Source organism: Perissodus microlepis, chromosome 8 (assembly GCF_051167445.1).
Source record: "Perissodus microlepis isolate ML-2025 ecotype Zambia chromosome 8, ASM5116744v1, whole genome shotgun sequence".
NCBI lineage: Eukaryota > Metazoa > Chordata > Actinopteri > Cichliformes > Cichlidae > Perissodus > Perissodus microlepis.
The window spans coordinates 15,063,053-15,075,183 of record NC_140468.1 but is presented as its reverse complement, the minus strand read 5'-3'; the positions used below and the strand labels follow the sequence as shown (position 1 = coordinate 15,075,183).

Here is a 12,131-nt window from a genome sequence, read left to right as displayed (position 1 = left end):
CAGGCACTACTACTTTTAGCTGCTCCCTTGTTATTGGGGGTCGCCACAGCACATAGCTCCAGATGTTTGACACCAGATGGCCTCTCTGACACAACTCCAAACAAATTTCTGTCACTGTCTGGAATTAAACCAGCAACCTTCTGCTTGACAAGTGTAAACAATCACACTACAATACCAGGGAACATCAAAACATCAGATTTGTAAAATGAAACTCGCAGCAGAGGTGATGTTTAGCCAGTATCAGCAAACATCAAATGGAGTGTATTTACTGTGGTGGGCATCACCTATTTTGTAGAGTTTAATAATTATGTGTGGTATAACACTGCTGCATCTTGGTTAGGTATTAAATTTGAACCAGGTAGCTGTTTGCATACATGCATTACTGACTTGATGAGAGGTCAGAGAAACCTTTGATGTAAACACGGGAGGTGTTCTGCCTGAGAATCGACTCTTCTGCCAACATATCATTTTTTAATGTTATTCTGTGAATATTTTGTTCCCAAAATCAAGATTGAAATGAGCTGTTTAAAGCTATAACATGGTTTAACTAAAATAACATAAGTAATGGTCATGTAATCCTGTTGTTTCCGAGCTGGGGTACATTTAGCTGGGAAACACAGTGATTCAGTGTCCTGTTGGTGTTGACAGAAAAGAAAAGTCACTCAATACTGAAGAATATGGCAGTTTGAGACAGTCAGCAGAATACTGCCTGCAGCTCGTTTCTGTCCTCATGCTGGGTTTTAAATTTCAAACCCTCTCATTACAGATCAGACCGAGTTCACTGGGGAGAAGTTACAGCTGGTGCAGTGAATAAAAGCAACACCAGTGATAGCCAGTGTGTGTGTGCACCTCAGTCAAATACACTATGGACACAATAGTGCTATCATTTATAATTTATGCCTGCAGTGCACCTTTTACACTGAGCAAGTCCAGGTTAAAATTTGTTATATGTTAAAATGAAAACAATCATGGCAAGAATATATTTAGCCCCATTTCTCTTCTCTAACATATGATTTTCATGATTAAATAACAACTTTTAATTAAATCTAAAGCTAACTTCCAGAATTCAAGCATTAAAAAAAAAAAACAAGGAAACATGATCATTGTGTGTGCCAATAAGACGCTACACAACATTACTCTGCTGTGAAACACTAAAGTAACTGTTTTGCCCACTGCACGATTCTGAAAATTTTCACCTTCTACTTTCTTTGTCTAACCCAGCACTTACACTTATCTCTAAATACAAGGAAACCAAACGGAAGGGACAACAAACATGTAAGCAGAGAAATACATGGGTAAGTGGGCCAACCAGTGGACAAAGAAAGGCATGGTCACAGATTGTTGCATGCATCCACACTAAAACACCTCAAGCACTTATCTGCACAATGTCATACAAACACACCTTTAAACATCATGTTACCTTTTGCACAACATTTCTGTCTTTTGCACAACCCACTGTGATTTTTGCACTTTTCTATTTCTTTATCTTGTGTCTGTATCATTCTGTTCTGTCTGGTGTTGCACAAGTTATTTGCAATTTTTGCACACTTTGCACTTTATGTAGTCCTGCCTTGATTGTCTGTTATGTGTAGCAGCATGTTCTTGGAGAAACGCTGTCTCGTTTCACTGTGTATTGTACAACTGCACATGCTTGAAATAACAAAGCCACTTGACTAGACTTGAAAAAAAAAGCGTTTTTGTTTAAAATGTGGCATTTATACTACATTTATGGCTAGCATCCTACTCCCTGTATGTCTTTCACATCTACTAACAACAGTCACTAAACTGGACCTACAGACCGTGTTTATGCTGTTGATGCCTTTTGTACCATTTTAACAAAACATCTTAAAAGAAACAAACAATGTGCTGCTTGGTACAGACCATCTAAAAAGGTTTATGCTTCAGTTTTAATAAGTAAAATTATAGTATTTTATCAGTCTGATACTTAGCATCAAAGCAAAGACTGTATATGTGCCTGTGCACTGCTAAGGCACATAAATGGTTTATGAATTCCTTGCTAACCAAGTTTGCTGGCATTAGCTGATTTAGCTGATGACTTAGCACTCCACCCTCTCATTCTAATATAGAAGCTTCATGTTTCAACAGTTCCAGATGGCAGCAGCCCAAATGCTAACAATAAAGTGTATAATTCAAAGTACAAAACCACTGGATGATATAAGTATAAAAAGGGTTATCAAATAATAAACTTGTTTATATTGTCAATTATATCAGTTAGTAATATTTAGAGGAGGATAATAAGTAAACAGAAGATAAAAAATTACTTCTCCATAGCTTCTTTTCCACAGTGGACACAAATAATAATCCTTGTAACTATACTTGTATGTAAGATATGTTTCTGTGTTTTATCTACACAGCTTGGACACAGCTTTAGTTTGTAAAGCTAGCTGGTTAGCTGTCTCATCAAGTAAATGACAAACAGCTTCTCTATTTTATTTATTTATTGGAAAAAAATATCAGTTTAGAAAACCTAAAGCAATGCTTTTTTAAATTATACATCAACTACAAACTGAGCAAAGAACATTTCAGATGTATTTTTCTTCACTTCTCGATAAAAGAGTATTAAAAAGCCAACGTCTATAAATCAGGAAGGTAATCTGACATCAGCAATGAGCTCAGTATTCCCTTCACACCGAGTAATAGAACTTGAATGAGCTTAGTGATAAGGCAGTGTGTGGAACAATAGAGGATCAGAGCGCAGTGAAAGTACGAGTTCATCTTACCCTTTGGCTCCTCTGTGTCATCAGTTTCCAGCAGCCTGGGAGACAGAGAGAAATGAGGTCATTCTCTAATGCAATAAAGAGATGACAGAAGTTACACGTTTTTCATAAGTGATGCTGGCAAACAGCACAAAATATATGTACATCACTCTTAAATACACTATTATAGCCCACAAATGCACACTTAAGTCTAAAAAAATTGCAAGAACTGCAGCAAGCAACTTACTGCGTCTCATATGACATAAATCCATTTACTCATGCTGCTCTTCCACTCCCGTGTCAGCTATGATATAACAGCAAAGCCTTTCTTGCATCTGAAGATATGGTCATTCATTTCCAAGTAATGGGCGTTAAAAATGGATGGGGACAGCAGCTGCCTGTGGGGTAGCAGCAGTGATGTAACAGGAGGAGGGGAGAAATGCTTTAATACAATAGAGGACATCTGCAACGGGTCAAAGGTTATTGGAGAGAGGGAAGGCAGAAGCTACACAAACCCTAGTTCATTTCAGATGCTTCATTTAAGTACATCCCACAGTGCTTCATTAAAAGCCCGCAACCACACACTGTTGTGAGAAAGTGAACCTCAAAGTTCACACTATAAACAAGCAGCAGCAAGCGCTTACAATTAACTGCATCACAGAGTGCTTCTTGAGAACGAGGGAGTGTGGGTTTAGCCTCTACTTTAAGAGTCTAACCTCTTAAGTTCAGTTGTTCCTTCAGTGTACATTTGTCACCAAATACTTTCTGCATAGTGGAAATAAAAGGAATCTGAGATAAGCAAAAGTAGTAGTAGTAGTTTTAAGCAAATAAAGCTGATTAATTGGCTGATTTCTTCCAGCCCTCTTTTCCTCAAAGGCAGACTTGACACAGTTGGATTATTATCAGGATTTGATAATCTTCCTAAAGATATTTTGAGCAAATATGGCTACAGATGAGCAATTGCCAGGTACCATACTATAATCAAATGTCAGTTTATGAAAGCTGCCTATGCCCATCAGTCCAAAATTGATCGCATGCCACACCCAGGCATAAAGGATGTTTGTTTCCTCCTTTTTCTTATTAAGTAAGCAGTATATCTTCTTAGCTGACTCTTAATGTTAACCGTTTACATGCATAGGAGCTACAACTACACTATGCAGCTGCAAAAGGGAACAAAACATTTAAACGTTGGCTTGGACTCCGTATTACTTCGCTTTTCCTTGTACTGCTGTAATTTGTGAGCCTAAAACTACTACAGAAGTGTTTTTTATTGCAGTTTCTTATGAGTAATTCTTGGCTTGGATTTGTTTACTACACAAACTTTTGTCAGTTCTTAACGGCCACGCCTCCTGATAGTTTTGTGAAGACATCATGCTACACTGGCCAATATATTCTTTGGCCTGTATTTATGTAGTTAACAATAAATTGAAGTGATGCAATACTCAAAAATGTCTGGCTGCAGAGATTTAGGTTTTATACGTCTGTGTTAAATCTATGTTGTGTGTAAGCAAACCACGAACCCCTCTGAAACTATTCTTCGTCACAACATGACGTGCGCCTTCGTAGATCTGCAACCATACGTCAAGTCAACACAGCTCCAAACTATTTTGAGTGGCCTGTTCAGTACCGTTGATTCCTCCTACGCATTCCCAGCTATATTTTCTTTTTTGGGGCCCCAGTTTTTGATTGGATCAATGAGAGAATGATCATAACATTATAATGTAAGGACTCACAGATGTCAGCTCATTTGTGGAAGGAGATTGTCAAAACTATTGGAATGGAGACAATGGATTGTACAAAGAAATGGAAAAACTTGAGGGACGAAGATGTTTGTTTCTTGAAAACGAAAAAAAAAAAAAAAAAGAAAAACCTGACCACAACAAAGAGTGGGAACGCAGGAGGAAAAAAGTCCCAGCACTTTGTTTCTGCTGTGGCTGGCAGCACATAAAACATCAGGACAGGACCACAAGGTAATTAACACATAATGCACCTCACACAAGTATGAATGCCGGTAATGGTGACGGCAACTTGCATAGATTATGTTGTAGACTCTACAATGATTTGCTGCAGAAGTCCAAATCGGTCATTGCTCTGACTTAAATGTATTTGTAGACCTTGTAAACCTCATTGTTTGATCTCGGACAGCCCATTTTTAACAACCAACCTTATAACAGGTCTCAGAAACACATCACCTTTGCTACCCACACGTTGACGGTCAGCTGAAAGTAGATGAAGAAAACTGGAATGCAGTTTAGGAGTGGGCGAAAAGCAAAACAGAGGGGAGCTTTCCAATCCAGCCGGGCACTCGTGTAATCAAACAAACACTCACAGTAAAATTGTTCACATAAATTTATGTTTAGCTTTGTGTGCGTCATATTAAATTATATCATGAGAGAAAATGAAATAAGAGCATAAAAACAACACCTGTGGCTGCAGCGTTGTTAAAAGCTGTAATTTTATTACATCTGATTTGTGTGCTTAACTTTTTAAGCCATTTGTCTTTGCTGTGGCTCAGTACTGTAAACAGTCCTTAGCCTTAATCCCAATTCTGTTTTGTTTATACCAACCCCATCATGTCAGTAGCATTAATAGTTGTGGTTTGTTACACATGCTTGATAGCATAGATCACTTTCAAACCAAGATTACTATGACCTATGCAGCAACTTGTCCTGGAAATTCCATGTATACTATCCCAAACTCATATGATCACACACACACACACACACACACACACACACACACACAATACTGTTGGCTTTTAACCTTCTGTAACTGAATATAACTTGTGGTAACTAAATGGTTGCCCAGAGTGTTGCACACTCACCATCATGTTTGATTGCACAGTTTACCTGATAGGAGGCAAACTTTCTGGAAACAGTCACAGTCTGGACTGAGAGCAATCGATCTCAGAGAGATCAAAGGTTTGCAAATAACTGCTGTCTAATTTATCAATTCAGACAGATTGCCAGCATGTTGCCATCAGTCTGAACGAGTCTTTGTCAATGAGCACAATTCAAGGGGACTGGACTCAATTGGCAGCAAGCTGGTTGTATTCTGGTTATATTCCTATAGAATGAGAAGGGTGCTGAGGGCAAATGTAGTGGTTACATTTGCATTTAGCACAGGTCATTGCTATTTTATCAGAAACAGATTGCATGAAGTTGGCAACTTGAGCTCATTTGTCTGCAGTCAGACTGATATTAGACTGACTCTGTCTCAATAGCAGGTTTTAGTTACAGTGTTGACAATCACATTTTGCATCAAAATAATAGCTGAAGCGAACGTTCCGATTCCTACCTCTATTAAAAACCAGGAGTCTTTAACATAAAATTTAAAAACAAAGCATAATAAAGGGAGAAAGAAGCCAAAGAGTGAGCTTTCATGCACACAAACGCATCAGATGTTGGATGACAAAGCATTACCAAACGGATTCTTCTTAAATTGCTAAGGGTGCAATGTAACAGGTTAACGTCAAAAAGCAGACTTTTGGAATGTCACCCTTCAACTGCAACTTCACGAGGAAAAGATTCGTGTCTGTTGCAGATAAACGCCTGTTGACAGCTTTCATTATCACCGAGACAGCCAAGCTCCAGTTTCCTGTACGCTCTTTCTGTAAAAGACTACACAAAAATGTTGCTCAAGTTTCAGTAAATATGTGTGACCCACTAAAGACATGAGAGTCAATGCTGAACGCAGATGTCTTAAAATAAAGGAAAATATATGAAATACTAAAAACCATTAATATATGGGAATACCTAGACAGTACCATACTTATGTATGTTGTGTAAGCCTGCACAGCTGGGCTGTGATGTGTAGTGAACAGTGTTGGTCAAGTTACTTGAAAAAAGTAATCAGTAACTAATTACTGATTACTTACCCGAAAAAGTAATCCCGTTACTTTACTGATTACTTATTTTCAAAAGTAATTAATTACTTAGTTACTTTTTAAAAACACGATTTACAACCTGAATAGGTAATAAAGCGATAGATCTGTCAGGCCAATTCTACTTTTTCTGCATAATCCATCACAAAATGTAATCAAATGGAAAAGTCCCTTTTTAAAACTTGTTTTATTAGTTTTAATCTTTTAACTTTATGCATCAAGCAAAAATTTAATTATATGCAACATTCTCTGACTTGAATAAATTAGTTTAACATTTAAACCTATTTTCTGCACATTCCAGCACATAAAATATTTTTTTGTGTGTGTTTACACTCACTCTTTCAAATAGATGCAAGTAAAACACAGCAGAAAATAAATAAAGTCACAGACTAGCGGTCCTGTTGCTCTATTTTCACCTGTAAAACAGGAGCAGGGTAGGCGGAGGTTTACCCTGGTGCAGGTGTGCCGCAGCGGTCAGTGGAAGAATCCGCGAGTTTCTCTGTGAATTTCCCATTACGTCATAGCGCACTCGGTGCTTGCTTGGAAGCTTAGGGCTTTTTTTCGCTGTAAAAAGAAGTTTTCTTCCCACGCACAACGGACGCTAATGTTTTTGTCACTTTTTATGGAATCAAACTCAAAGTAAGGTCAGTACTTCCACGCTTTAAACGCTGCATGCTCATACTCTCTCCCGCACTCGATATATTATCCATTGTTGATCTGCACACAGCTGTTGTCACGGACGTCGCACTCGCTTACATCACTGTCATGAGACATTCTTGCAAAAAAAAAAAAAAAAAAAAAATCACGGTTTTAGTAAAGCAGTAACGCAGCGGGAAAGTAACGGTAATCTAATTACCGTTTTTGCAATAGTAATCCCTTACTTTACTCGTTACTTGAAAAAAGTAATCGGATTACAGTAACGCGTTACGCGTTACTGCCCATCTCTGGTAGTGAACATCATAACAGAACTTACAAAAATAGTAGATAACATGACAAGTATGTGACACAAAGACTTTAACCTGTCAACCTGCCTTTCTGCTCTCTGTAATTAAAAACAGTCCATAAACTGCACTCTGTACTTTCCCAAACACTCTTTCTGCAGTGGTAAGCCGACGCACTGAGAGAAGTTCCTTTCACATTTCATAACCTGTTTACAAAAAAAGAGAGAGAAAGTTCTAATCCAAATAAAGCCACAAAAGCAGAACGATGATCACTGTTAAAATATGCATGTAGAAATAAAAAAGACTTACATATTTATTTTAAAACGTAATCAAACTAGCCAAACTTGCCATAAAATATGATAACGTAGAACACTGAAACATGCCATGCTGCTTGTGCTCTATTTTAATTTTAAGGCCATAACCCAAGGCATGTCTTTTCCAATGTATAAAATAGCTTGTCTACAATATGCTTAATTAAGCGCAAAGCATGAAAAGTTGGCAGAGCTCAACAGCTCTACACTCATTCCCTTCCAACTCTGATTTTATCTCAGCACTCTTATCCATCTCTGTTCTTCTCCTCACCAGCATCACTCCCTCAGGCAGCTTTGTTCAGGAACAGACAAGTCCAGTTATGTGCATGCAGCAGAATCCGCAGCATGATTACAGCCCCAGACCCACGACTGGACATGTTTTACTCCGTCTGTGTACAATTCTCAGAAACAAGCATTCCTCTGAGAAACCTCCAGGTTCTTCATCCAGTCAAGCTGACAATAGAGGTTCATTATTCGCTGGTTTTGTGAGCCACTCATATAACTGAAGTGAACCAAAGCAAGCAGCATGTACGTAATCACAGCAAAACACACCATGGCAAAATAAACAAGGTAGTCCTGTTCTTTGCACACATGGCCAATTTTGGAAATGCTAGCACTTGTGTTTACCTCAAACAGAAGATAGCACAAAGTGTTCTCCAAATGCGCCGATTTGTTACCTCCTTTTCACGTACTGGGAGCCAGCAAGCCCATTTAAAGTTATTTAATAGCTGAATAAAAATGGCCCAATTGCTGCAAATGTTCTCTAAATCAAAGAAACCTCAGAAAAGCAATACACTACGTTTTCTTCTCCTGAAATTAGTTTCAAGAGATTTACATGTGCATCAGTTATCTGTTCTTGGAGGATCTGCTTGCACAAGTCTGTGCAGCTCTGTTTCATGCCCCTGGCCAATTTTATGTCACCATGAAAACAACAATGAGACTGGTCTTGCACAAACAACGGGTTAGTGTGTGTTTAATATCTAATATTATGACAATGTGGATAAACTCACCTGGAATGGGAGGACATCTTTATGGAGGGCACAGCTTCTGATTTTGAGGATGTAGTCGTTTCTGTTTTGGGGTAAGCTGTTCTCTTTGTGGGCTCTTCATTAGCAGGCTCCACAGGTTCTGCTACTTTACTCCTAAAGCCCCTCCTGGTGCATATTTGCTCTGCTCCATTATCCTCACATTTCTCTTTCTCCTTTGTTGTTGAAGACACTGTTTCAGATGTGCCTGGAGTTTTCCTGTCCTTACGCACGTACTTTGAGGTGAGCTCCTCTGTGTTGCCATAGCGCTCAGCCAACTCCCGCCTTCTTTCTGCCTTGTAGCGAGCAATTCGCTCAGCCTTGGTCTCTGGCGCAGAGCTCTGCAGGGTGTCTATTCCATCCATTACGCTGTTCGACTCGGTTTAAGAGACTAGTTTCTTGATATGTGATCCAACTTTTTTCTTTAAAATCTCCCGTGACAGCAATGTCTCACTCCATCAAAATCATTCCAGCGCTGCAAACAAGGAAGGAAGACATCATTAGTGCATCCTGCAGATACAATTTCAGACAACTGGCCCATTAAAGCTGGTTAAAACCGGATGTACCAACACATACAGTAAACAAGAGAAGTGAGGGCACTCCTGTACAACATCACTTAGACGTCCAATGCAAAACAGATGGGTAAATGCTTCAGACTTGGCACAAGAGGCATCAGTGCATATCAGTAACAGCTCAGACACTGCGGTGGACATTTTGCACAACCTTGACCTCAATAGACTGCATCCAGAAAAATAATAAACGTTGCTAAAGCACATCAAAGAAGGATTGTGAACCCTGAGATAAGACGAAGATAAATTACATTTGTTTTTTGAACGTGTAGTATGCACAGAGGTGGATGCTAGCCTGTGGAAATATCGAAAATACTGACTGACAAGACAAACTCAGGAATCAGAAACAAAAATTCCAGCATGACCTGAATCCAAAGCAAACAAACAAGCAAACGTTAGTTTCTAAAGAAGGAACCGAAAACTGTGACCTGCCCAAGTATGTTAACTGATTGCCCCGAGCATTAGCAAAGAACGATTGAAACTTGTACAACACTAGTATGATCCATGTTCAGACACAGCTTTAGACTGAGTCTCAGTAATTTAAGATATAATGACTGTTAAAAAGCATTGATCTTCTCCTGTCTAGGCTATATTTCCTAGACTCTAAATCTAAAACCGCAAATGCCCTAAATGTTTAACTTAGAAATAAAGCAGTTACTTGAAACTGATACAACCTTCCATATTATCATATTTAAACAAAACTGCACGTTGGTGCAGCTTTCATAAGAAACTAAGCAAATTGCATCTCTCTCAGCCAAGCCCTGCCGTATCACATCTGGCCCCCACCTCATGAAAATGATGTCAGCCAGATCAAAGACGCCCAACCACCGCTGTGAGGCTCCGATTTGAATCTCTATTACATCGACCGACTTTGAGGTGGTTGGAAAGTTGAGGTGGTGGTATAGAGTGGTAAATGAACATGCAATATTATCTTAATCCCATGTTATTTCTTACAGCTTTGCACCTAGCTTATCCGCTCTCAGAATTATTATCCGGAGTAATGACTGTCTTTACAGTGCATTGAAATCTCTATGTTGTCCATTAGTGTGAATCAGTAAATGTTTATTTTCATCTCTACATGTCTGTGCATGCTGAGACAGGCTTCAGCTACCCGTGTCTGTGAAAAGGATCATCTTTTAATCATCTCCTTTCCACATCCTTCAGCACCCCAAAAAAGCACTATAAAATAACTTGACTTTTCAATACCAAGTGAGTCACAATGATTTAGGGAGAAAGAAAAAACAATAAGACTGTTAAGTTCAACTCACTTTGTTCCAGTAAGTATTCACAGAGGAGGAAAAAAAAGCCACACACGGTCTGAACGCAGAGCTCTGAAAACGGCACTGCCAGCTGACAACAGCAATAATAATTAGGCACCGTTTCTGACCGCTGGACCAAAAGCACTGGGGCTTTTCCACAGACGTTTCTCACAGCACAAGTATGCTCACGATGCTTTGGAAAAGTCACAGAGAAGACAGAGAGGGGCGTGAGGTATTTTTATTAGGGAAACAAAGAAACCGTCATTATACAAAAAAAACAAAGTCTTTTAGAGGCTCGTCACACCATCTCTAAACATTTAACCAGAGCAAAGTCGATGTGACACCACAGATAAACGTTAGACAAACATCTTCATATTTGCCGATAAGCCAAAAGCAACAACACCACAGGTCATTTTAGCCAATGCACGTGCATGACCAGTATACATATCCATACATTAATCACAGATGCATATACCATAGAGGGGCACATGTTAAACATAGCCCCCCGAATTCCCTATAAATACAGAGCATGAGTTAATTAAGAACATCAGTTCTCACACTTCAGGGATATGGGAAAATAAGTGTTCCGCATCTGGGCAATGTTAGTAATGTGAGAGGCAAAAAGAAAGAGGAAAACTGAGGAATGGGTCAAGGCAACAGGAAAAACAAAGGTGTGTCTGATCATAAGGTAGAATAAATGCTCTGACTCTAAGAGCCTATTCTGTAACAGTGATAAGCTAGAACAAATGTTGAGTGCTTACAATCTCTGACCACCTTTTAGTTAATAAATGACTCCCTTTAAAAGAGAATACAGCTTTGAAATATTACATAGGAAACTGGTGTATATTATACAGAATGTGTATGTGTACTAGGTTGCCACAAACGATTATTTTGATAGTCGACTAGTCACCGATTATTTTTGCAATTAGTCGACTAATCAGATCATGCATCCATTGGACGTAAATCGTACAGCTTATTGCACCAGCATGCATCTGCTCTTATATAACTATCATTAGCTTACAGCTTTAAATGTTTAAGGTATGTGCTAACTAAAAATAAAGACAAGATGATAGTTTATTAAATTTAAATGAAATTTGCAGATTGTTTCGGTGGCGTTTAATAAACTCAGCCGTCTGCTCCTTGCTATCTAAAATATAACAGGACACTGGAGTATATTCTCGAGCATCTCACACTTCTGATAATCAGCTGTCTGCTTGACGTTTATTCAGCTGTGTAAAAACTATAACTTTAATCTCAGCCAAACCGATTTACTCAGGAACAAATAAAATACTGAAAAAAAACCAAACAATAACATTTTTAAGTTATCTAAGTGACTTATATATCATGTTTAACCTGAGTAGCGAAAGACGAGGTGGGTTTGAAAACGATTTGCCAGGACTCCGGTGTTCTCACCCGCTCTAGTGAG

At 38.7% G+C, this 12,131-nt stretch overlaps 1 protein-coding gene across 4 annotated transcripts in view; it reads right to left on the bottom strand.

Moving 5' to 3' along the window:
- Nucleotides 1–12,131, bottom strand: part of svild (supervillin d) — a 50,720-nt gene that overhangs the window by 23,358 nt on the left and 15,231 nt on the right. For 3 of the 4 annotated variants that reach the window (XM_084937709.1, XM_084937708.1, XM_084937710.1), the window contains exons 2-3: nucleotides 8,863–9,352; nucleotides 2,742–2,776 (exon numbers count right to left, since the gene is read on the bottom strand). In XM_084937709.1, the coding sequence (XP_084793835.1) occupies nucleotides 2,742–2,776; nucleotides 8,863–9,242 (415 nt within the window). In that variant the 5' untranslated portion in view covers nucleotides 9,243–9,352. Of the gene's footprint in view, nucleotides 1–2,741; nucleotides 2,777–2,964; nucleotides 7,392–8,862; nucleotides 9,353–12,131 lie in introns of those variants that run through there. The other variant, XM_084937711.1, reaches the window with a different exon arrangement.